This window comes from Neophocaena asiaeorientalis, unplaced genomic scaffold (genome assembly GCF_003031525.2).
Source record: "Neophocaena asiaeorientalis asiaeorientalis breed wild unplaced genomic scaffold, Neophocaena_asiaeorientalis_V1.1 scaffold70, whole genome shotgun sequence".
In the NCBI taxonomy this organism is placed as follows: domain Eukaryota; kingdom Metazoa; phylum Chordata; class Mammalia; order Artiodactyla; family Phocoenidae; genus Neophocaena; species Neophocaena asiaeorientalis.
This window is the reverse complement of record NW_020175410.1, coordinates 10,643,983-10,671,229: the sequence shown is the minus strand read 5'-3', so window position 1 is coordinate 10,671,229 and position 27,247 is coordinate 10,643,983. Positions and strand designations below refer to the sequence as shown.

The 27,247-nt window shown below is 40.1% G+C and overlaps 1 protein-coding gene across 4 annotated transcripts in view; it reads left to right on the top strand.

Moving 5' to 3' along the window:
• The window catches only part of DYNC1I1 (dynein cytoplasmic 1 intermediate chain 1), a 333,033-nt gene that overhangs the window by 242,699 nt on the left and 63,087 nt on the right, over window positions 1-27,247 (top strand). For all 4 annotated transcript variants that reach the window (XM_024767040.1, XM_024767038.1, XM_024767039.1 and 1 more), the window contains 4 exons: window positions 8,424-8,570; window positions 12,487-12,600; window positions 15,085-15,218; window positions 18,878-19,022. In XM_024767040.1, the coding sequence (XP_024622808.1) occupies window positions 8,424-8,570; window positions 12,487-12,600; window positions 15,085-15,218; window positions 18,878-19,022 (540 nt within the window). The remainder of the gene's footprint in view (window positions 1-8,423; window positions 8,571-12,486; window positions 12,601-15,084; window positions 15,219-18,877; window positions 19,023-27,247) is intronic.

Genomic DNA, 27,247 nt, shown 5'->3' with positions numbered 1-27,247 from the left:
CAAGGGTGTGGAGAAATTGGAACCTTTGTGCATTACAGGTAAGAATGTAAAATGGTGCAGCCACTATAGAAAACAGTATGAGAGTCCCTCGAAAATTTAAAAATGGAATATGATCCATCAATTCCACTCTGAGGTATATACCCAAAGGAATTGAAAGCAGAATCTTGAAGAGATAATCTGTATACAATTACAGTATTTGTAAATATTGTATATTTACAGTAATGTTATTCACAATAGCCAAAAAGTAGAAGCAACCCAAGTGTCTATTGACAGATGAATGGATAAACAAAATGTGGTATATGCTTATGATGGAATATTATTCAGACTTAGAAAAAGAAATTCTGTTATATGCCACAGCATGCATGCACTAAAACTAGTAGTGCTACCTGGGTATAATAACACCTTTATGACATGCTAAGTGACACATGACAAATGTCACAAAAGGCACTCTGATTCCATTTATATGAGGTTCCTAGAGTAGTCAAATTCATAGAGACAGAAAGTAGACTGCTGGTTGCCAAGGGCTGAGAGGAGGGTGGGAATGGGGGGTGCGTGTTTAATAGATAGAGTTCGAGTTCGGGAAGATGAAAATGTTCTAGAGATGGATGATGGTGATAGCTACACAACAATGTGAATGTACTTAATGCCCCTGAACAGTACACTTAATAATGGCTAATAATTTTATGTTACATGTATTTCAGCACAATTTTAAAAATGATTTGCAAATGTGCAAAAAAATTAAGGCTTAGAGGATGTATACAACTAGTAGGTATCAGAGCAGGAAGTCAGGTCTCGAGATTCCAAGTGTGTCAACCCTCCCTTTCCACCTCCAGAACCTCTCAGGGAGTAGAAACTGAAGAAGCTATTCGGAAGAAATAAAGAGAATAATTATTTCAGGAACGAGTGGTCAAAGTAGTCCAGACAGTTGTCCTGAAGATAAGAAATAAGGTTGTTAAGGTTCATGAGATAAGAACCGTGTCAGCACACTGACTTTTCTGTTGTTGTTGTTGGAAGAGTTTTAATTATGGATTGAATTTTTATTCTTTTTAATTTTATTTTCTTTCTTTATTTGAAGGATAGTTGATTGACAGTGTTGTGGCAATCTCTGCCGTACAACAAAGTGACTCAGTTTTACACACATATGTACATTCTTTTTTTAATGTTCTTTTCCATTATGGTTTATCCCAGGAGATTGGATATAATTCCCTGTGCTATACAGCAGGACCTTGTTTATCCATTCTAAATGTAATAGTTTGCATCTACCAACCCCAAATTCCCAGTCTACCCCTCTCCCTGCCCCCTCCCCCTTGGCAACCACAAGTCTGATCTCTATGTCTGTGAGTCTGTTTCTGTTTTGTAGATAGGTTCATTTGTGCCGTATTTTATTTATTTTATTTTTTATAAATTATTCATTTATTTTTGGTTGTGTTGGGTGTTCTTTGCTGCGCACAGGCTTTCTCTAGTTGTGGCGAGTGGGGGCTACTCTCTTCGTTGTGATGCGTGGGCTTCTCATCACGGTGGCTTCTCTTGTTGAAGAGTATGGGCTCTAGGCGTGTGGGCTTCAGCAGTTGTGGCTCACGGGCTCTAGAGTGCAGGCTCAGTAGTTGTGGCGCACAGGCTTAGTTGCTCCGCGGCATGTGGGATCTTCCCGAACCAGGGCCCGAAGCCGTGTCTCCTGCATTGGTAGGCGGATTCTTAACCAGTGTGCCACCAGGGAAGTCCCATTTGTGCCATATTTTAGATTCCACATATAAGCAATGTATATATTTTTTTAAATTTTAAAAGTTTTTAATTAAAAAAATTTTCATTAAAAAAATCGAGATATAATTCACACATCATAAAATTCACTATTTTTAAGTGTACAATTCAGTTTTTTGCGTATATTCAGAGTTGTGTAACCATCACCACTGTCTAACTTCAGAACATTTTTATCACCCCAAAAAGCTGACCCAGACCCATTTAGTAGTCATTCCCCATTCTCCCCCAACCCCCATTCCTGAGCAACCACTAATCTTCCTTCTGCCTCTGTGGATTTGTCTCTTCTGGACATTTCATATAAATAGAATCATACAATATGTGACCTTCTGTGACTTCTTTCACTTAGCGTCCTTTCAAGGTTCATCCATGTTATAGCACGCATCAGTAGTTCCTTCCTTTTTATTGAATACTATTGCATTGTATGGTTTCACCACGTTTTGTTTATTCCTCAGTTGATGGACATTTGGGTGGTTTTCACTTTTTGGCTATTATCAACAATGCTGCTATGAACATTTATGTACAATTCGAGTAGTTACATGTTTTCAGTTACCTTGGGTACATACCTAGGAGTGGAATTGCCGGGTTCAGATGTTAACTCTACGTTTAATGGTTTCAGGAACTGCCAGACTGTTTTCCAGAGTGGCTGCCTCATTTTACATTCCTACCAGCACTGTGTGAGTGTTCCAATGTCTCCGTAGCCTCACCAACAATTATGATTTTCCTTTTTTGTTTGTTTCTTCCCTTAGCTTTCCTGAGGTATAATTGACATGTAAACATTTAAAAATTATAGCTATCTTAGAGGGTGTGAAGTGGCACCTCATTGTGGTTTGCGCACTAATTTTTGTGTACTCAGCACACAGCCCAGGTCTAGGGACGCACGATACTAGATGCACGAAAATTCCAAGGGATGTGAAGAAAGGTCATTGGAATGAGTGGTTTCTAATCTCCCAGAAATCAGATTTTAGAATCAGCTGCTTTACATTAATTTTTTTTAAATACAAACTGACAAGCAAGCTAATTCAGCTTTTGCTCCTGCACACCCCATTACTAATGGGGTGGTAACTCTCATAGATGGTTACTCGTAGAGTTTAGAAGAGTGACGTGTGTACCCTAGGATAGAGACTTAGGCATAGGAAAAGAGAGCTCTGAAAGAGGAAAGACCCTTTCCCTTCATCTCAATTAAAGTTAAATGCCCAACTCATGACTCATGTCTTGGTTTTTCCACCTTCACAACCTTCTACATTGTCAGATGCCTGGTGCTGCCTGATTGCCTGTAAGAGGTGTTTTGACAGCAGTGTTCTCCAATTACATTTGTTTCCATTAACATAAGAAATATCTTTGAGGGTTTCTTAGGTACTTGCAGAAATATATACTAGCTCACTAGTAGCCAGAAGCATCTGATCTGTCTGTCTCACAACCCTCTGACAGCTAAGCATTAGCTTTTAGGCAAATAAAATGTCAGCCACCATTAAACAGCATATGGCAACAATATGGCCATTCCCTCTCAAGGATTAACTTCTCCCCAGAAGAGATGGTACTTGAAATAAGAGATGCTTTTGAATGCAGGGCCCCTATCCTTCCTGCCCAGGCATGATGGCTGGGGAGCGGGCAGAGTGCTACACACAAAAGGACCCGGGCGACCAGATCAAATGTGAACCTACGGCACCAGCTGCCCAACCAGCAGTGACCAAAGGCTGTTTGCCTTGGGCATCTGGGTCTGTGGTTAAGGGAAAGTACCATCCTTAAGCTGGCCTGGATTAACTCTATAAAATAGAAAACAGCCCCACAGCCACTTAAAGAGGGCTCGGGGCCGACTGGAATTGAATGCAGTTGGTGTGCAGTGCGAGGAGGGAGACGTGGAGAATGGAGCCTCCACCCGGCTCGTCTCTGTGGAATTCCCTTAGTGAGTGGGGTGAAATTAACTGCCTGGTCTCGAAATAGATGACGAGAGCATGGAACCCTGTTCTAGTGGGTCAGCTCGTGTGCAAATGGCCATGTGGCAATATGGTTAAGGAGGAGGGCTGCCTTTGCACCAGGCAGTCTGTACAAGATGAGAAAATAAACAGTTTCCTCAGGAGCCTCTGGGTGCCCACGTCTGCGGAGGACACCAGGAACTGTCAATAGAGATAGCCTGATCCTCCAGACATAGTCTCACCACCTTGCTTGTCCTGGTTTGGGGGAACTATAGTGTGTAAAGTAATCAAAATGGCATGCTCGTCCTATTGGAAATAGTGGTTCCCCATGTAATAATGTCTCTGTGTTCCTTGTATTGGAATATAGACGGTCAAGCTCACCACTTTTACACGAAGCTTTTAACATAGGAGCTTATCATATTTCTGGGGCCTGATTTGACCATCAGCATGGCCACGTAAATGAAATCACTAGCTGTGTTAAAACAGTTCGACTGTAGTCTTGGGAAAACTTACTTTGATTAAACAGTCAGCATTGTCCCAAAATTCTCATCATCTTTATCATTATTTTTCCACTTATGTAAACTACTTGATTTGAATGTTTAAAGGCCATATGTTATTTTCCAAAATAATTTCAAGGCTCTAATTTTTTTTTTTTTTTTGAAGTATGCGGGCTGCTCACTGTTGTGGCCTCTCCCATTGCGGAGCACAGACTCCGGACGCGCAGGCTCAGCGGCCATGGCTCACGGGCCCAGCCGCTTCGCAGCATGTGGGATCCTCCCAGACCAGGGCACGAACCCGTGTCCCCTGCATCGGCAGGCGGACTCTCAACCACTGTGCCACCAGGGAAGCCCTCAAGGCTCTAATATTTTAAAGAAAAAAATAAAATAGGTAAAAAGTTAAAACTACAAACTATATAGATACGTATTCTTACAGAGCCAAGAATAACAAGGGTAGGGAAGCTTCTTGTTTCCAATTTGTTTGTCTAAATTGTGTTAATCATGTAATGCTTTATTACGACACTGAATAACTGAGTGAATACAAAATTTTAAATGCCCAGGAGAGTGATGAAATTTTTAAGATAGCATTAGTATTATTAATGTTTTTCATAGGATATGTCTTCAGAAAATGTTAATATGAGAACAACAACTGTTAAATATGAGAACAACAGAAAGCCACATGTTTTAGTAGTGTCAGTCACTTTTTCTGGAATGCTTTTTTACTCTTTACCCAATAGATATAACTGACAGGATGATATCATCCTTTGCTCTTTATGCTGACAGTCAATAAATTCCATGACAATTGGCAACAACAACTAGATCCGTAGCTGTATGAACAGTGCAAGGTTGCAGGGATTTTTCTAAGATGCTTTACTAGTCGCGGTTTGATGCAGACTTTCCAAATTAGAAGAGGAGCTGTCTCTGTCAGGACTGTAGTTGGGGGACTGTTCCCATGTGTCTAAAGTAACCTAAACATTTGGATGAAAAATTAAAAATTCAGTCAATCAACCAAGTGTTTGCTACCATTAAATCAAACATCAGGGTACTTTGAAACATCTCAAGAAATGACTAAATTCTAAACTTTACATGTAGATAATTGTGATCATACTGCCTTAGAGTTTCCATATGAATAATACTATGTCAAATGTGGCATACCCTAGAGATCTATTTTTAACATTTATACATAGTCTATAATACATAGAATATTTACTATAATTAACATACTGAGCTTAAAAAAGTAAGTGCAATTGATGAATCACAAATTCTCCATCATTTCTAATCTTCCAGATATAAAATAAGTATTTCTACTCTTTTTTCCTCATGGAGGTATCGTAAAGATTGGTTTTCAGCAAAACAAAGTAGACTCTAATGGCAGAACTCTGATGCTCCAAAGTGGTGTTACTCTTTTTTTTTAGCACCAATTTGACTTTTTTTAATTAAAGTATAATTGGTTTACAATGTTGTTTGTTTCTGGTGTACAGCAAGTGATTCAGTTATACATATATTCTTTTTCATATTCTTTCCATTGTTTTATTACAGGATGTTGAATATAGTTCCCTGTTCTATACAGTAGGACCTTGTTTCTTATCTATATTATATATAGTAGTTTGTATCTGCTAATCCCAAACTCCTACCTTATCCCTCCCCCGCCCTTTTCCCCTTTGGTAACCATAAATTTGTTTTCTATGTTTATGAGTCTGTTTCTGTTTCATAATAATTTGACTTTTTATCAAATGTAAAGAGAATTCTGAATTCGAGATGGGGGTGCTTTTCTGACATTTAACGTTTTTTGAAATGATTTAGTTAGTACTTAGCACTGTGTGTTTAATGAATGAATGCAAAGCGGACACACTAATGAATGAAAAAGTAGGAATTAAGTTCTCACGTTGTGGTGTTGGATTCTGGTTGATCACCAACTATGTATTTCTGTTTTGTAGAAATACCTCCACTGTTTTCCTGTAGTTTAGTCTCTTAACAAACTGTGTAAGGTTTGGAGCAGTATTTGCTAAGATTTAAGTGAAACACAAAAGCAATTAAGTGGTTTAATTCTGGATTTTTCAAATTTAATGACATTCCTTTCTCTATATCCATTGGAGAGCTTTGGTAAATTCAATTGTTGATATCACCTGGATAATTTTAAGTCTTTCTGAAGTTTCAAAGGAAATGTCTCCAACATAGCTCAAGCAGAAAAAGAATTTCATCAATTGAAAGCTCAGAATCGTTTCTGTGAGATGTGTAAAAACAGGAAGCTGACCCGCATTATTTTCTTTTTCTTTAATTCAGTACCATTGTTGAGAGTTATTCTTGAACTTTATGAAAACCAGATTGGGGCACAAGCATGCCCCCCATTGAATCGTGCTCAAGGAATTGGAATTGAGAATCATTCAAACTAGGAAAACATGACATTGAAAAATAGTCTACGTTCTTCATTGTACTTCAGAGAATCTGAGACTCTGAGTAGGAGCTAGCCTTGGGCTGATAGTAGATCTGACTTTTTTTTTTTTTTTTTAATGGACAGTTAGCTTCCCAGTCACAAAGAGGTTATCGTTTCTTTTTCAATGACTTCTTTGCTTTAGTGGCTTAACAGTTAAACCGTTGATCCTCTCTCTGTCTCTGTCTGTCTCTCTCTCTGCTCAGAAAGCAGTGATTTCTCACTATTGCCCACAGAAAACAGTCCACACAGTGCCTGCCATTCAAGGTCCACTCTTGTCTGGCCCAGATGAACCCTTCAGTCACATTTCCTACTCCCTGCTTCTTCCATGCAAGCTCCTTCTCAGCCAAACCAGACTGGCTGTTCAGCAGCCTCTGCTTTGGAGCCTCCAGTCTTGTCTTCCCATTATCCCATCTCTCAGGGATCACTGTTTCTTTTCCTCTCCACTTGCTGAACATTCCACATCTACATCAAGGGTGATGCATTCCCTTTCATGAGGTCTTTCTAACCATCCCACCCTTTCCATTCCCCTCTTTTTTCCCCCTCTCCTAGCTAAACCAGACCTTTCTCACCCCCCCGCCCCACGCCACACACACACACACGCTCCTATGACCTAGTCATGGCCCATGTCACCTTCAGGGCTGCTGCTTGTGTGTGCAAGTTGTGACCCGCATAAGCATCTCAAACCCAAGGGACAAGTGAGGACAAAAATCTACCTTCCTCCCCGCTTGCCAAGGCGCACGCCCATGTGACTGTGTTGTGCAGAGAGGCACCTTTTTTTATTCCATACAAAGGTATGGACTAGCATGTAGGGACCAGCGGCAGCATGTTCGTCGAACGCATGCTTTTTAGTTCTCTTTCCTAGGGCACAGGTTTGTCGAGGGCAGTGACTACCTTTGTATTCCCATCATGCCTGGTACAATGCCTTCCTTACACATACGATCACTCGTTGAATTTAACTGAAAGGGTGAAATGTGTTTATTAGAAACAATTACTTTTGCGTATAAATGCAACCATGTAAAAGCACAACAGGAATCACAGTGGACTTCTTAGCAAATGTGGGACAGCCAGCTTGTCTGATTTTAAATGTGTCATGGCTCCTGCTCAGCTAAGTAATTTCCTATAAAATGTAGTGCCCGGTAGTCTTCTGTGGGATTTTAGAAACCACATTCGTGATGCTATGACAGGCCGTGGCAGAGTTGGACTGAAATCCATTCCTGACTGTTAAAATAGGCAAAGAATAACATTAAGGATTGTCTGAAGTGGGCAGGATAAAGGTCAGGAGAATGCCCATGGGAGGCGAGGGAATTTGGGGAGGAACCAGTTGGATCAGTCTGAGATCAGTACACTTCCTAGAAGTCTACATTAAGCCAAAAAGAAAAAAAAAAGTACCCAGTCTCAAAGTCCTCAAAGCCTTGCCAACACTGTACACGGATGCAGACATGCCCTCAAATAAAGAATTGTTTTGTAAAGACTAATAGAGAATTAATATTAATTCTGATGTGATTTTATTGATAAATGGGAAATACCCACACACCAAAGCTTTACAGACCACAAAACATGATGTACGTAAGATAGGGTTTATGCCTATTTGATGACGTGGCCGAGACTTCAGATTTCAAGTTTCAAGGAGTAAACATCGGCCAATCTCTCCAGGGAAATTCTGTGTCTGTGTACAAAATGTCCTACACGCTCTGCACTTAACGTTTGCTTTGTGTTTTCCAGGATGTGCTGAGTTTATGTGGTGAGCAGTTTTTTCTTCAGGAAGAAACAAGCCTCCTCTAACCATTTCACACGATACCTTTCTCCTCTTCCCTCCCACAGTCCTCTGTGATGTCAGTCTGCTTTGCTCGTTTCCATCCCAATTTGGTAGTTGGTGGGACTTACTCGGGCCAGATTGTCCTGTGGGATAATCGCAGTCATCGGAGGACGCCAGTCCAGCGGACACCCTTGTCGGCTGCTGCACACACAGTAAGTCAAGCTTTTGTCACATCCCGGTCAGCCATCCAAGCCCTGAAAGAGGGGATAACTGACAGAAGTACGGCTGTTGTTAGTAACTCCAACTTCGAAGTATCTAACTTATAGTGATTGCTTTCTGACTGACTAAAGGAAAGCCGAGTGGAAAGTAGATGAAGGAAGCACTGGGTTTAGAGGACTCTCTTAACGATCTACAAGTTTTAACACATAGAAAGGATCTCTTTGGATGTCCCATAAAGCTACAGGGAGGATAGCTTGAAACTAAAAAATGCCACAGGAAGAAACCTTGGAAGAAGCATCTGTGAAATTGTTTTCCCAAAGAAACTCTTCACATTTACATTATAAGGTGGAAACTCATATTTTCAAATAGACCATAAAGAGTAAGCACTTACTGTCTAGGGATGGCATATGGGACTTTTGCCAATAGGCCTTTTCCACTTGTGATTTGAGGGAGTGCTGTGACTTTAAATTCTGGAATGCATGGTGTAAGTCTCAACGATAAAGTCTACAGTGACAGTATAATCCCTAGGGTTAAAAGTCAACATCTCAAAACCATTACCCATAATTTAGCAGAAGAGTTTCAGTATAGTGTTCGTAAGACAACTAGTCTGTCATTTCCTTTAAGAGAATGACAGGTGTGTTTAGCAATTGTTAGGAGGAATAAGAAGACAGGCATGTCTCCATCAATCTCTGCTACCCTGACATTCAGGGGAATTGATGTCCTTTCTCTGAAATGCCCAAATTATGCCCAAGGATACAGCTCTGCTATTGTTTCAATTTCCTTAATGTGGTTGCCTCATTTGTTTCATCTGCTGGCCTCAAAACCATCTAGCTTTGAAAAAGAACTGCTAGCTGTTTTAGCCGAGACCATGAAGAGGAAAATTCTTCCACTCTTGTAAGATCGACAATGGGAAACGACAAATACCAAGTCAGCCTTAATTCTGATTGACTTGGGCCTAACACACATGCAGGTGAAACTAGTTCTTGGGAATCTGGGAAAATTGCTCTTGCCTACCCCATTTCTCCAAACTAATAACAGAAAATTGTGACCCAAGAGGAGACGGGCTTGATGCAGGTGTTTGCTCAAGGAGCATGAAGCCATTTCTTGGCCCTGTGTGTATATCTGGTGCGTTTGTGAGCATACCTCCTGAAATTTCAAAAAGTTATAAATCCAGGTATCAGAACGTTTAGCACGAAGCTTTTGGGGAGAATCCAAATGCTGCAGGGGCTCTTCCAAACTATTCGTTTCTTTTCCAAGCAACTTAGGATGTGATCTTCACAACGAAAATACTGTTATTATCAAACAGGGTGACATTATTTCTGTTAGAAAATCAAATAAGTTTTTTTCTCTTTTGCTGTGTTTCGTGGAATCCACAACTCAAAGAGCACAGTTAATTTTGTGACTTGTCTTTCAACTTCCACTCATGCCTGGCTCATTGGTACCAGGATCAAAAGTGGTTAAGGAAAGAGAGTCCCACCACAGATTACTAACTAATTTCCTTTCACACCCACCACACATATGCATTTGGGACAACAGGAAATCCTAATTAAAGCAAAAACCTGGCACACAGTAAGTTTATTCCTAAAATAAATAAAAACAATCTGGCTTCTATACTGGAAAAATGAGCGGTACCATTGCTTTTTTCTTTCCATTAAGCAGAGTGATGTGTGTTTGTGTGTGTGTATAAGTAGGCATGCCCACGTGTCTGCTTCTGTTCTGGTTTCTTTACATCTCTCTTTTCTTTTAAACTGAGTTTTATTACTCCTGAAAGCACAGGCCAGTAGTACTGATTAAAGCCAGGGAGGGGCTACCACACACATTCCTTCTCAGGGCATTTGCTCTCTACATCCTTCTAGATGCCTTCTTTCCCTACTACATCCACCCTTAGGAGTCCCGATCCATCAGGGTTTTGGAGATTTGTGTTGATGCTCTGTGGTTAACAGAAGAAGCCCTGTTGGACTCTTGCTAAAAAACACTAGGCAGATTTGGGGCTCATAACAATGTTTGGACTTTGCTTTCTCATTCTTCGGTTTACTGAGTCTGCCATTTTCAGGCGACAATGTGTCTCATCCATTCTTCCAGTTTATTTGCATGCAGAGCTTAGAACGCCGTGTGACTCACCCTTGAGTTTGTACTCTGCTGTACGTTCCACATACACCAGAGACTTGGGAAAAAGCATTGTCCACAGCCCCACAACCAGTCAGTCCTTTTGGTATTTAGAGACCTGATCAGAAGAATATTTCGTTCCAGATCTCTGCTGTACTTAACACTGTCCAGATCTACTAAAGCTGATCCATTTGAAGGTTTCTGCAGGAATGTGGTGTGAAAAAGACATAGGGACTTGGTTGACTCTCCATCAGCATGGGTAAAAGAGGAGATGCAGTTGCCAAAAAAGCAAGTGTAAATCTTAAGATGCATTAATACAGGCACTTTTTTTTTTTTTATCACACGAGAAGTGACAGTTCAATGCTCCCTGTATTTCTATATTCAGTTAGTCAGAATGTACGTAGACGGTTATGTTTCATTCTCAGAACTTCACTGGAAGGGGAACTCGGACAAAATATAGCGTATTCAAAAGAGAGTGTCCAGGTTGGGGAAGGTATTGAAAACCAGGTCCTCAGCGCATTCGAAGGAATCGGTGATGATGAGTCAGAGCAAGACAAGGCTCGGGGGAGGAGGGGTAATATAAGAACAATCCATACGTATTATTTGACTTGATGTATATGATGTCAGAGGGCACTTCACTAAAAGTATTTCCTTGAGCTTTCTTCATCCCCATTGGTAGAAGGAGGAACTGCCCAAGAATTAGTGCTAAAACTGGCTAAGAAGGGTATTTAAGCAGAGTTTGGACCACCTCTTGGGAGAGGTAGGTGAACAGCTATACTACGACTGTTACAGTTCCTTCTGACCAGGAGTTTATATGATAATAATAGTTTGGGAACCATCCTTTATATAATATCAACTTTGCAATGTTAGAGATTGTTTCATTGTTGCTGTGGCTAGGTATTATGGACAGTAACTCATCAAGAGAAAAGCTCAGACTGTCAGCTATTTGCACAGAGAAGCATCAACTAAGTTGTGGTTTGGCCACTGATGGCTAAGCTGCCTGAAATCTAACCCAAATTACCGCTACGTTGTGCTTCTTAGGATTCTACAGAGTAGAAGAACCTTCTTGCATTATGACAAAAGGGTAGAGCGTCTTGCTTATGATTCCTGGGACGTTTAAGTGACCTTTCTCAAGGCCCTGGCCAAATCTAAGCCTCCATACAACCCTAAACAATACTTTGAGAAATAAATCTATCATAATCCTAGGTTTTACAGCAACATAAAGAAACCTAATTTAATCTTACTAGGTTCCTTGTGCCAATAATTTCCACCACCAGTATCTCTCCCTCAAGTCAAAGAGGCTGATGAATATTAACCACTTTTTATAAAGCATGTTAACAAATGTCTGGCACTGTGGCTATAATGCGCTAAACTCCAGAGTTAGTTAACACTCCTTCCAAAAGGCAGTTGTTCTACCTTTTTGAAGACTGTCTTTTTCCGTCACTCATGGTGAGGTTAGAAGCCAGACTATGTGGTGGAGCCTCATTCAAGTAATACACATGCACCTCCCTGTGCACCTTCTATCCCATCAATCCTCATTTGCTCCCGTTTGCTTCAGCTCCATCGTACTGCATCTGACCGAGCAAGGCGAAGCTTTCTGAGTATTTCCACTACGACGTGTTGCTGCCAGAGCTTTTAAAAAGAAATCAGGTTCAAATCAAAAGTGGCAAATGACCTGAGGCTTGTATTATTGTGGGATTATGTCACTCCTTAATCCTTGTTTTAGAGTAACGTGTTTGACACTCAGATGTAAGCATTTCCTCTCGGATCAGGGTTTGATCCTCCATGTTTATGTTTCTGCAGCATCCCGTGTACTGTGTAAATGTTGTTGGGACCCAGAATGCTCATAACCTCATCACTGTCTCTACCGATGGTAAAATGTGTTCCTGGAGCCTGGACATGCTCTCCACTCCACAGGTGGGTTTGTTTTCCCCTACACATAAGAACATCTTGGTTAAAAGAGATAACCTGCCTAATGGAACAGAGTTCCTAAAAGCCAAACTCTCACATCCTATAGGACCTAAAATCAATGTGTGCACTTGAAAGAGTGGGGCCTGTTTTCAGCAGCCTCCTCTTGAAGCCAAACCCATTTCCTTTACCGCAAATCATGTAATTATTGTAATACGTTAATCCTTAGGTCAGTTTCAAGTGAAAATGAAATAATCCATTTTAAAGCATAGTAATTATGGAAGTTGGCTGTGGTAGGAATTGTACTTACCCTACAGCATTGTTAAACAAATATAAACGGGGTTGGAACTCAGCAGAGCGATCCCTGATGGGTCCTCGCCTTGGAGAAAAGGTATCCCAGCAAAACAGAAATCCAAGCCCTTGCTTGTATCTGTAGCCTAGACAACTGCCTTGTGTGTTTGAAGAATTTGTCCAACCATCTGTTTTCTCCTCTGGAATGTTTCTTAGGGTGGCTCCTGCCATTCCTTGCTCAAAAAACAAGAAGTTGAAAATGAAAAAGTTCCAAGGTTTCCAAACTGCTCCTGATTACAGTAATGGGAGCTAAACAAAGGAGCAGAAGTGCAAGAGACCATTGGGGGGAGGCATCTAAATGCAACTTTCAGAATATATGTATGTATGCTCACACGGAAGACACCACTTACATCCACAGATAAATACACACATATCCATACTCTTTCCACATTTCTTGGGGAAAAAATACTTCACTGTCCTCCAGCTAAAAACAGAGAAGAATTTCCTGTTACAGCCTTTGACAATGTGAGGAAACATCAAGAAAATTGTAAAAGATATCTAGGTGATACTTCTCAATTTTAACATTCCTATTCCCTTTCCTGGAATAACAATCCTGGAATGTCTCTGTCACAATTTTAGAAGACATTAGAAGTTTCAGGATACATAAGGAAATGTGGAAACTGAAAGGAACCTCGCATAAGTTTCCACACAATACAGATGAAGAGAATACTAAGACTAAAGAAGTTCTTTTTATAATTTTAGTGTGGGGGGAGAGCTAATAAGTTCCTTACAATTTAAGTTCCTCTATTTTTGCTGATCTTTAACATTTATACAAGTTGGGAGTTGTGTGTGGGTATTTTATAGCTTTGTCTTAAATTTCTCAGCAATATGTTGTTTTCTTTTAAAAGCAAACAGATATGAGTGAACCCTCTAATTAGGAATTTTTAATTGCCCATTTTGCTGATTAAATGTGTGTTTGTTTAGGTTAAAGCGAGTCGTACGGGGGCTACATGACCATTTTTATTAGTTTTGGCATGCCCGCAGACGCCTGTCTCTGTACAGAGATGGAGCATTTCATGGCATGGCTGTGGATGGCAGGCAGACATGGGAACAGACAACAGTTGCCCTATTCCCTCTCTGTCCCAAGTGGGTGACCAAGAGACTGTACCTTCCCTCTGCTAATTTTAGCCATGGAGCAGACCCCCGGTTGGTCTAGGTTTCTGTATTACACTGTCACAGCATCCCCTCACTAAAAGCACTCGCTGCGTCTGGATCTCACAAACTGCAGGCATGTCACATGACCACGTGGTCTGCACTTCCCAGACTGTTAGCATGTGCTTCCGATTTATGGACTCCTTAGCTGCGATGACTAGGTTTATTTGTTTGCATAAAGAAAGACTAAACTTCCAAACAGAATGACATGATCCCCTAGAATGTTGTTTTAAAGTTACTTTAGGTGCACAAAGCAGGCTGTTTGATGTAAATAGCCAGAAATACTCAAGGATGTTAGTTATACTTAACTGTTCTTCACTGTCGTTAAACTTAATTCAGCAGAATGTCTTCTAAAATACACTTGAATTCCCAATATTGAGAATCATTTTAGATAAAATAAAGACTCTCATTTACCATTTTAAAGACTTATTTAAACATTGTCTTTTGCAGGCTTAGAGCCTACACACCCAATGTCTGCCCTTCATGAAATCTAGTCCCTGTTGAAATCTGGTTTTTATGACCTGAGTGACAACTTTCTGGTTTCAGTCCATGGAGGACACACACTCCTGCTTTGACAAACGTGCTTAGTACATCTGATATTAATACAAGTGTATTCTCACGAACAATTGATGTTGAAAATGTTTGTAAATATAAGGGTATTGTGTGTTGTATTAAAGCCTGGGGCTGACAAGTGTAACCATTACAGTATTATCTTTAGTTTCTGCACCATTAGTTTCAAAATTCTCACCTGTCATCTCTGTCTGACTTCAGAAGCAGCACACACACTGATGAAATACAGCCGGCCTGAAACCAGAGATACACAGAAGCATGAATGTCAGGGGCAGTAAAGCGTGGTTTCTGGCACAGCCGGGGTCTTTTGTAACGCTGTGTGAAAAGCAAACAGGCGATTTAGTCAAATGATTTTTCCGTGCTATCTTTGGCATGGCAAGGAGTTGACAGAGGGAATGTAACCACGCCATGTTTTGGTAGGAGAGCATGGAGCTGGTGTACAATAAGTCCAAGCCTGTGGCTGTTACCGGAATGGCTTTCCCAACGGGAGACGTCAATAACTTCGTGGTTGGCAGCGAGGAGGGTACAGTCTACACGGCCTGTCGTCATGGAAGGTGAGTTTCTGTTTTCTTACCAATGACGTGTTCTTCATTTCCAAAAGTCTGTTATCGCTTTCTGGATTATAACCACCTTGCATTATGAGGAAGGCATTTCTGAAGAAATGCAAATCACAGCCTCATGTCTTCACTATTTTATAGCATCCTTCTGCTATAAGGATGCCATTTGTAAGCCTTTAGCCATTTGTAAGCCTTTGTAAGCCTTTAGCCATTCGTAAGCCTTTGATGGTTCACGTTGCCTGAAGGAAAAAAGTCCAAGCTTCTTAGCATATCATAGAAGATTCTTGATTACCCTTGACTACCTGCCCCTTCCCAGCCTCAGCCTTCAGGCTCCGGCCACGCACCCATCCCCCAAAGTGGCTGATCCCACCACACCTCTGTGAGTTTGTACATTCGGTTTCTCCCGCTGGGTCTGGTATTTCTCCCATCTTGGCCTGGTTAATTCCTTCTCACCCTTCAAGAGCCAGAACAAAGGTCTTCCCACACTGAAGCCTCTCCTGACTCTCTTGGACAAAGAAAATCATTTCCCTCTTTATGTTTCCGTAGCATTTTCATTCCCTTTATTCATTCATTCTTTCAAGGAATATTTCCTAAGAACCTACCATGTGCCAGGCACCAGCATGTCATAAGGATGCAGTGAGGAACAAAACAGACCTGGAGTTCATATTCTGGTTGAGGGTGAATGACAGTAAAATAATAAACAGGTAAATATGTGGTGTAAGATGATAAGTACTATGGAGAAAATTAAAGTAGAATAAATGGGATAGGACTACAAGCTGTCAGATAGGTTTGTTGTTTTATATGTTTGCGTATCACTTCTACATTAGCATTCATCCCATTTTACTTCAAGTATTCAGTCGTCTGCCATTTTTCTCTTACTAAACTATTTCCATTTCATCATTGGTTTCCTGCCTGGTGTGTGGCACATAGTAAGTGAGGAGTTAAAAATTTATATGGGGAGTAAAGAATGACAACAACCAAATAATATAGAGAAGTGCCTTAGGGCCCTTCCTCTCTATCAGAGGCTGAAATAGCATGAGATACATAAGGCAGAATGAAGATTCCAGGTGCTAAGAATCCTGTCTTGATTGAGAGATTGGCAGATGCTCCTGGAAAAATCTCAGGAAAAAGTGGAACTCGGTAATTTAGACTGGGTTATAAAATTACATGCAAGACTTAATGAATGGACTCACAGCTTTTGAAAGGTTCACTGTGTTCACCTTGGTGTGTTATTTCTCTTTAGTAGTTGTAATTCAATTGATTTTTCATCTCTTGCACTCATCACAGGCTATTGAGATTGAACGAGAAACCAGAAATTGTTCCAGGTTCATACTCCGGTGTATTTGTGATTTGTAGAAATAACAGGCATCCGTGGCTCAGCTATATGATTTTTCCATTCACACAGTACAGGCTGTGAAGTTCTTACTGTGCTCTCCACAGAAACAAGCAGTATTTTCCCTGCTCACATGAGTAAAAGATGACTAGGAAGATGTGCCTCATAATTCCATGCCCAATAGTCCTACTTCATAAGTATTGGCTAAAACCATACAGCAGTTTTATGAAAGCATAGAAAGATCTGATAGAGTTGTTCATTCATGGAAACGTTCACTGCACATCTACTCTCAGCAAAGTGGATTGCTAGATGTTGCCAGGCATGCAGACATCATTTAAACCTGTTCCTATCTTCAAGAAACTGATGATGGTGGGGAAAGGTAAGCACACAAACATCTTCGAGACGGGTAGAATGTCGTAAGTGGCATGAGAGAGGCACAGAGAGCAGCAGTGGGCCAGACAGACTCACAGGGTTATCTACATATTTTTTAGAATCGACAGGGCACAGGTTCAGTTGACTTAACCCAAGGCTTTAATTATCTGTGAGGGCTATAGAACATATTCATTGATAACTTTCAGATTTAAAAAAATTTTCTCTAATGTGAATAACCATTTACATGGTGAATATTTTTGTTCTGTGGCTATTGTCCTTTTCGAACACAACCAGAAGATGCACTGTGGTTCAAAGGAAGGGTACCTAAGGTACAAACGACAAATCATTTTACAGTGAGCTTGATTTTGGTTTTTACATTGGTCCATCTATCTGAAATATAAAATACAGATCTCAATAGAGTTGTAAAGTCGTAGGCACTGGGCTTCATAATGATCTTAAGTGGGTCACATAGGGCTACAGGGGAGAGGTGCGAAATTTCTGTGTTTCACCTAACACGGGAAAGGTGCAAATCCACTTCCATAAATTAAATAAGTTCTTTGCTTTGCACCCTATAAACCCTTTCAGGATGCTGTTAAGAGCAAATGGAGTCTCACCAGGGGCCACTTCAAAGATCAGTTCCTCATGTTCTCTAGGACAAATGTAAATGATCACGTGTGGAACTGCTGTTAGCAGTTTCACCAGGCATAATTTTTGAGCGCCTGTTACATGGAACACATGCTGCAGCACTTGGCTCGTGATTTCAAATTTTCCTTAGCACACTGACATTTACTGGTGCTCCAGAAGCCTACATTCTTTAATAACTTAATACATTCTCACTCTTTGTGACATAATATACGGATTCCACAATCCCTCTGTATTTGTCATATTTATAACCTTGTGTACGTGAATTTTCAAAATACAGCATTTTGGTATATTTTCTAATTGGGTGTGATTGTGTGTAGACTATTGTGGGATAATAGGGGCTGGGAACAATCCCAGCTTAGTTAAATAAACGACATATGTCTGCGGATAACTTTCAAGCTGTATCGCCATTTCTCAAATGTGCTCCTGTTGGGGAAAAAGGCGTAAGTTCGCCTCTTTCTTTGCTGTTTTGTTCAACAAATGTTCATTGAGCACTTACTGCATGCTAAACAAGGCACCAGCCCTTACGGAATTTACATTTAGCAGATTTGTAAATTACTCTTCTGCTTTCAGTGAAAACATCATTTTCTCCATATGACATTTAAGTTATTTTGCCTGTTATATTGTGGTGACAAGGCTTTCCACAAACATTTTCAGGTATGTCAGCTTAGTTTAAGAACTTTTTCTCAAAAGGGTAAATGCATGTATTCAAGGATATATGGAGTTTTATAGCCAATAGGCTCCCCGAAAGGAGTTAAAATGGGAGTTGTGTCAAAGTCACCACAAGAGTAGAATCATCTTATTATAAATATGAAAGCTTTGAGATCTGAGTGTACAGTCGTCCCCTGGTATCTGAATCCACGAGGAATTGGTTCCAGAAGCCCTTGCAGGTACCAAAATCCGAGGATGCTCAAGTCCCTTCTATAAAACGGAGCAATACAGTCAGACCTCCATATCACGGGCTCCGCGTCTGCAGTTATAGAGGACCGGCTGTATGTGTTCTGCATCAAAGCAGCTGCAACCACAGTGATGGGCTTTGAGGCACTCCTGAAAAAGGATTAAATGATAAAAATTTGATATTAACTTCTGAAGATTAAAAAGATGGTATCACCCCATATTGTCTTTTTAGTCACTAAGAGTAGTTTAGCATTTATTTCTCTCAGGGTAACTGAAAGTGGTTTCATCTCTGATGGTTTATGGCTGTGCTAAATTATGGAGAAGAAATCACGCAGAAACAAGCCTGGTTTTTGTAAAGTAATCAGTGCTTTGCGAAGGGCACTGAAACTGCTCTTGTGTGGTCTTTGTGCAGCAAAGCAGGTATTGGGGAAGTCTTCGAAGGCCACCAAGGGCCAGTGACAGGAATTAACTGCCACATGGCAGTGGGCCCAATCGACTTCTCACACCTGTTTGTCACGTCGTCGTTCGACTGGACCGTCAAACTGTGGACCACAAAGGTAAGAAAATCTTGATTTACATTCCCAGGTAATACATGGGGGAAGAGGACAATTTTGTCTCCTGGGAGTAGTTGTAGGGAACCTTTAGTCTCTTCCAGGAGACCTGGCATTAGGAATTTGTACAACCTTCTGGTGAACCCGACCTGCCTCAGAGCTAGTTAAGCCTCACTTTCTCAGTCCGTTTTTATCTATTTTAACATATATAAGTAATACTGGAGAACACTCTAATTGTAAAAATTCAAACAATGCAAATAATGATAAAACAAGTCCTCCTTCACCAATACTAAGCCTGCCCCTGACATCGCCTTCATTGCCTTCCATCCCAGGTACTCTCTGCTATCAGTTTAGTGTTGAGTGTCCAGAGCATTGCAGTACTTACTCACATACATCTGTACCTATGGAAATACAGGACTTGGGACTTGGGTTTCTTGGTTTTGGGTTATTTTTGAGTTTTTGATGGTTTTTAAGCTAGTAAATGGCACCATCCTATTTGTGCTTTCACAAGTAATTCTGACCATGTTTGGGAGCAAGAAAAACTAGGAAAAGCTACCTGGAAGGGAAGGTGCAGGAGTCCAGGGAAGAAATGACAGTGGCTTAGATCAGTAGTTTGGAATGGAGAGATGTAGATGGATTTGAGAATCATTTATGAGGTAAAAGCCACAGAAACTGGTGACTGATTTGTTACAAGGAAGGTGAGAGAGGGAGTCAGCAGGAAGAAACCCAGGTTTAAGACTGGGGCAACTGGAGATCTGTAATGGCATTCATTGCTGTGGAGAACACCCAAGGAGGTGCATGTTGCTGAGGAGTGATGTACAGGTCATATTTAAGGTGGCTGGGAGGCACAATTCACAACCTTCACTACGCAGTTTGATAATTGGGACAGAAGCAGAGGGAGCGCTTTGGGCTGCTCATATGGACCTAGTTGCAATCAGAACGATTATTAAGTCCAAGGAGTGGACTTTAAAAGAAATGCTAAAACACAATGCAGAGAAAGAGAAATATTTAGGAAATAAACAGGAGAAATGGAGGTAGAAAAAAAGATTAAAAAGTAACAACCCAAGAAATAGGAAAAAAATTAGAATTGTTTGCATATAGGGCTTCCTGGGTATTAATGGAGAGGACTGTGTCAAAATGAGAGAATTGAATGTTAACTGTATGAAAAACAACCACACTTAGAAATTCAAACTCAGACCAAGCTGAGAAACCTCAACTATGGGACTGACACAAATCCAAAAGATAACATACTCTGTGAGGAGACCGAAAGGAAACAACCATTCTGATACATTGTCATTGGAAATGCAAATGATACAATGCTAATGGAGGGGAATTTGGCAATATCTAAAAATAATGAATGCATATTTGCTCATTGACAGAGCAATTCCCGCTTCTAGGATTCTATGCCAAAGATGTACTAGCAATAAATAAGAAAAAGACTTATGCAGAGGGATATTTGTTCAAAGACTACCTTGAATAGCAAAACATTGGAAAAACCCCAAAAGTCCATCAGTAGGACACTGGACAAATCGAAAGTATGATACAGCCACATGAAGGAGTACTATTCAGATGTAGAAAAGAAATGAAGATGTCCATACGGTTATTATGAAGTGATCTCTAGAATATAAAGGTCACTATATTTTTAAATGAGAAACGTAAATAGTATGTTGTCACCATTTAATATTTACTTATATATTTTTTAAATTTAATTTTATAGTTGATTTACAATGTTTTGTTAGTTTCAGGTATACAGCAAAGTGATTCAGTTCATTTTCAGATTCTTTTCCCATATGGGTTATTACAGAATATTGAGCTGGGCTATACAGTAGGTCCTTGTTGATTATTTTATATAAAGTAGTGTGTACACATTAATCCCAGTCTCCTGATTTATCCCTCCCCCGACCTTTCCCCTTTGGTAACCATAAATTTGTTTTTGAACTCTGTGAGTCTGTTTCTGTTTAGTAAATAAGTTCATTTGTATCATTTTTTTAGATTCCACATAAGTGATATCATATGATATTTGTATTTCTCTGACTTCACTTAGTATAATAATCTCTGGGTCCACCTATGTTGCTGCAAATGGCATTATTTCACTCTTTTTTGTGGCTAATATTCCATTGTATATATATGTACCACATCTTCTTTATCCATTCTTCTGTTGATGGACATTTAGACTGCCTCCATGTCTTCGCTGCTGTAAATAGTGCTGCAGTGAACATTGGGGTGCATGTTTCTATTCGAATTATGGTTTTCTCTGGATATATGCCCATGAGTGGGATTGCTAGATCATATGGTAATTCTAGTTTTTGTTTTTTAAGGAGCCTCCATACTGTACTCCATAATGGTTTTACCAATTTATATTCCCACCAACAGTGTAGGAGGGTTCCCTTTTCTCCACATCCTCACCAGCATTTATTGTCTGTAGACTTTGATGATGGCCATTCTGACCGGTGTGAGGTGATACCTCATTGTAGTTTTGATTTGCATTTCTCTGATAATTAGCAAAGTTGAGCATCTTTGCATGTGCTTTTTGGGCATCTGTATGTCTTCTTTGGAGAAATGTCTATTTTGACCTTCTGCCCACTTCTTGATTGCGTTGATTGGTTTTTTTTTTTGATATTGAGCTGCATGAGCTATTTGTATATTTTGGAGATTAATCCCTTGTTGGTCACTTGTTTGCAAATATTTTCTCCCATTCTGTGGGTTATCTTTTTGTTTCGTTTGTGGTTTCCTTTGCTATGCAAAAGCTTTTAAGTTTCATTAGGTCCCATTTGTTTATTTTTGTTTTTATTTTCATTAGGCACAATGAGACGGCAGAGAAATATGTTCTGGTGGATCCAGAAAGATATTGCTGAGATTTATGTCAGAGTGTTCTGCCTGTGTTTTCCTCTAAGAGTTTTATAGTGTGCAATCTTACATTTAGGTCTTTAATCCATCTTGTGTTTATTTTTGTGTACAGTATTAGGGAGTGTGCTAATTTCATTCTTCTGCACGTAGCTGTCCAGTTTTCCCAGCACCACTTATTGAAGAGACTGTCTATTCTCCATTGTATATTCTTGCCTCCTTTGTCGTAGATTAATTGACTATAGGTGCATGGGTTTATTTCTAGGCTTTCTATCCTGTTCCACTTATCTGTATATCTGTTTTTGTGCCAGTACCATACTGCTTTGATGGCTGTAGCTTTGTAGTATAATGTGAAGTCAGGGAGCCTGATTCCTCCAGCTCCGTTTTTCTTTCTCAGGATTGCTTTGCCTATTCAGGGTCTTACGGGTTTCCATACAAATTTAAAAAGTTTTGTTCTAGTTCTATGAAAAATGCCATTGGTAATTTAATAGGGATTGCATTGAATCTATAGATTGCCTTGGATAGTATAGTCATTTTGACAATATTGAGTCTTCCCATCCAAGAACTTGGTATAACTTTCCATCTGTTTGTATCGTCTCCAGTTTCTTTCATCAGCATCTTATAGTTTTCAAAGTACAGGTCTTTTGCCTCCTTACGTAGGTTTATTCCTAGGTATTTTATTCTTTTTGATGCAGTGGTAAATGGGATTGTTTCCTTAATTTCTCTTTCTGATCTTTTGTTGTTAGTGTATAGAAATGCAAGAGATTTCCGTGTATTAATTTTGTATCCTGCAACTTTACCAAGTTTGTTTATGAGCTCTAGTAGTTCTCTGGTAGCATCTTTAGGATTTTCTGTATATAGTATCATGTCATCTGCAAATGGTGACAGTTTTACTTCTTTTCAAACTTGGATTCCTTTTACTACTTTTTCTTCTCTGATTGCTGTGGTTAGAGGACTTCCAAAGCCATGTTGAATAAAAGTGGTAAGAGTGAACATTCTTGTCTTGTTCCTGATCTTAGAGGAAATGCTTTCAGCTTTTCACCATTGAGTATGATGTTACCTGTGGGTTTTGTCATATACGGCCTTTATTATGTTGAGGTAGGTTCCCTCTATGCCCACTTTCTGGAGACTTTTTATCGTAAATGGGTGCCGAATTTTGTCAAAACCATTTTCTGCTTCCATTGAGATGATCATATGGTTTTTATTCTTCAGTTTGTTAATGTGGTGCATCACACTGATTGATTTGCAGATATTGAAAAATCCTTGCACCCCTGGGATAAATCCCACTTGATTATGGTGTATGATCCTTTTAATGTTTGTTGGATTTGGTTTGCTAGTAATATTTTGTTGAGGATTTTTGCATCCATGTTCATTAGTGATATTGGCCTATAAGTCTCTTTTTTTGTGATATCTTTATCTGGTTTTGGTATCAGGGTGATCCCTCATAGAATGAGTTTGGGAGTGTTCCTTCCCCTGCAATATTTTGGAATAGTTTCAGAAGTATAGGTGTTAACTCTTCTCTAAATGTTTGATAGAATTCTCCTGTGAAGCCATCTGGTCCTGGAGTTTTGGTTGGTGGGAGTTTTTTAATCACAGTTTCAATTTCAGTGCTTGTGATTGGTCTATTCATACTTTCTATTCTTGGTTCAGTTTGGGAGATTGTATCTTTCTAAGAATTTGCCCATTTCTTCTAGGTTGTACATTTTATTGGCATATAGTTGCTTGTAGTAGTCTTTTATGATCCTTTGTATTTGTGATGTCAGCTGTAACTTCTCCTTTTTCATTTCTAATGTTATTGATTTGAGCCCTCTTTTTTTCTTGATGATTCTGGCTAAAGGTTTGTCAATTCTGTTTATCTCTTCAAAGAACCAGCTTTTAGTTTCACTGATCTTTTCTGTTGTTTTCTTTGTCTCTATTTAATTTGTTTCTGCTCTGATGTTTATGATTTCTTTCCTTCTTCTAACTTTGGGTTTTGCTTATTCTTCTTTTTCTAGTTGCTTTAGGTGTAAGGTTAGATTGTTTATTTGGGAGTTTTCTTGTTTCCTGAGGTAAGATTGTATTGCTACAAACTTCCCTTTTGAGAATTGCTTTTGCCACATCCCATAAGTTTTGGATTGTTGTGTTTTCATTGTCATTTGTCTCTAGGTATTTTAAAAAATTTCCTCTTTGATTTCTTCAGTGATCCAGTGGTTGTTTAGTAGCATATTGTTTAGCCTACACGTGTTTATGGTTTTCACAGTTTTTTTTCTTGTAGTTGATTTCTAATCTCACAGCATTGCAGTCAGAAAAGATGCTTGATATGATTTCAGTTTTCTTAAATTTATCAAGGCTTTCTTTATGGCCCAGCATTTGATCTATCAAAGAGAATATTCCACGTGCACTTGGAAGAATGTGTATTCTGCTTTTGCATGGAATGCTCTATAAATATCAAGTCCATCTGGTCTAATGTGGCATTTAAGGCCTGTGTTTCCTTATTGATTTTGTGTCTGGATGATCTGTCCATTGATGTAAGTGGGGAGTTAAAGTCCCCCAGTATTATTGTCTTACTCTCTCGATTTTCCCTTTTATGGCTGTTAGCATTTGGCTTCTATATTGAGGTGGTCTAATGTTGGGTGCATATGTATTTACAATTTACAATTGTTATATCTTCTTCTTGTATTGATCACTCGATCATTATGTAGTATCCTTCTTTGTCTCTTGTAACGTCTGTATTTTAAAGTCTAGTTTGTCTAATATGAGTATTGCTACTCTAGCTTTCTTTTGATTTTCATTTACATGGAATACCTTTTTCCATCCCCTCACTTTCACTCTCTATGTGTCCCTAGATCTGAAGTGAGTCTCTTATAGACAGCATATATATGGGTCTTGTTTTTGTATCCATTCAGCCAGTCTATGTATTTTGGTTGGAGCACTTATTCGTTTATGTTTAAGGTAATTATCGATATGTATGTTCTTATTGCCATTTTGTTAATTGTTTTGGATTTGTTTTTGTAGGTCTTTTTTCTTCCCTTCCTCTTTTGTTCTCTTTTGTGATTTGATGACTATTGTTGTGTTTGGATTGCTTTTTCTTTTTTCGTGTGTGTGTATCGATTGTAGATTTTTGGTTTGTGGTTACCATGAGGTTTTGATATAGCAGTCTATGTATATACAAGTTTGTTTTAAGTAGCTGGTCTCTTAATTTCAAATGCATTTCCAATATCCCACATTTGTTTTCTCTTCTCATGATTGCTGGTTTTGATATCATATTTGTTTGAGGATGATTTCCTACTTTTACTGTATATTTGCCCTTACCGGTGAGCTTTCCTGTTCATAATTTTCTTGTTTCTAGTTATGGCCTTTTCTTTTCTGCCTAGAGAAGTTCTTTTAGCATCTGTTGCAAAGCTGGTCTGGTTGTGCTGAATTCTGTTAGCTTTTGCTTGTCTGTGAAGCTGTTGATTTCTCTGTTAAATCTGAGTGAGAGCTTTGATGGGTAGAGTATTCTTGCTTGTAGGTTTTTCACATCACTTTATTTTTTTTTAATTTATTATTTTTTGGCTGCATTGGGTCGTCGTTGCTGCACGCAGGCTTTCTCTAGTTGCAGCGAGCGGGGGCTACCCTTCATTGTGGTGCGCAGGCTTCTTATTGCAGTGGCTTCTCCTGTTGCGGAGCATGGGCTCTAGGCAAGCAGGCTTCAGTAGTTGTGGCATGCAGGCTCAGTAGTTGTGGCGAACGGGCTTAGTTGCTCCGCGGCATGTGGGATCTTCCCGGACGAGGGCTCAAACCCATGTCCCATGCATCAGCAGGCAAATTCTTAACCACTGCACCGCCAGGGAAGCTCCCTTTCATCACTTTAAATATATTGTGCCACTCCCTTCTGGCCTGCAGAGTTTCTGCTGAGAAATCAGCTAATAACCTTATGGGAGGTCCCTTGTATGTTATTTGTCGCTTTTCCCTTGTTGCTTTTAATATTTTTTCTTTGTCTTTAATTTTTGTCAGTTTGATTACTGTTTGTCTCAGTGTGTTCCTCCTTGCGTTTATCCTGTCTGGGACTCTCTGCACTTTTTGGACTTGGGTGACTGTTTCCTTTTCCGTGTTAGGGAAGTTTTCAGCTATTATCTCTCCAAATATTTTCTCAGGTCTTTTCTCTCCTCTCCTTTCGGGCCCCCTATAATGCAAATATTGGTGCATCTAATGTTGCCCCAGAGGTCTCTTAGACTTTCCTCATTTCTTTTAAGTCTTTTTTCTTTATTCTGTTTTGCAGCAGTGATTTCCACCGATCTGTCTTCCAGCTCACTTATTCGTTCTTCTTCCTCATTTATTCTGCTATTGATTCCTTCTAGTGTATCTTTCATTTTGGTCATTGTATCTCTGTTTGTTCTTTAAAGCTTCCAGCTCTTTATTAAACATTTCTTGTGTTCTCTTGGCCTGTGCCTCCATTCTTTTTCCAAGATCTTGGATCATCTTTACTATCATTACTCTGAATTCTTTTTCAGGTAGTTGCCTATCTCCACTTCATTTAGTTGTTCTTCTTTATCTTGTTCATTCATCTGGAACATATTTCTCTGCCGTCTCATTGTGCCTAACTTTTTGTGTTTGTGGTCTCTGTTCCTCAGGCTGCAGGGTTTTAGTTCTTCTTGCTTCTGGTGTCTGCCCCTGGTGGGTGAGATTGGTCCAGGGGCTTGTGCAGGCTTCCTGGTGGGAAGGCCTGGTGCCTACTCACTGGTAGGTGGAGCTGGGCCTTGTCACTCTGGTGACAGGGGCAGGGCCATGTCAAGGGGTGTGTTTATAGGTGGCTTTTGGCTCAGGACAACTTTAGGCAGCCTGTCTGCTGATGGATGGAGCTGTGTACTCACCCTGTTGGTTTTTTGGCCTGAGGCATCCCTACACTGGAGCCTGCAGGCTGCTGGGTGGGGACAGGTCATGGTGCCAAAATGGTGACCCCCGGGAGAGCTCATGAAGATGAATTTTCCCTGGGGCTTCCGCCACCAGTGTCATTGACCCCCCAGTGAGCCACAGCTGATCCCCGCCTCCCCAATAGACCCTCTAAGACCCACAGGTAGGTCTGGCCCAGGCTCCTATGAAGGCACTACTTTGTCCTGGGTCCCAGTGCACATGAAACCTTGTGTGTGCCTTCCAAGAGTAGAGTGTCTGTTTTCCCCAGTCCTGTGGAGCTCCTGCACTCAAGCCCTGCTGGCCTTCAGAGCCAAATGCACTGGGGGCTCCTCCTCCCGATGCCAGACCCACAGGCTGGGGAGCCTGACATGGGGCTCAGAACTCTCAATCCTGTGGGAGAACCTCTGCCATATAATTATTTTCCAGTTTGTGGATTGCCCACCTGGCAGGTATGAGATTTGATTATACTGTGAAAGCACCCCTCCTAGTATTTCACTGTGGCTTCTTCCTTGGCT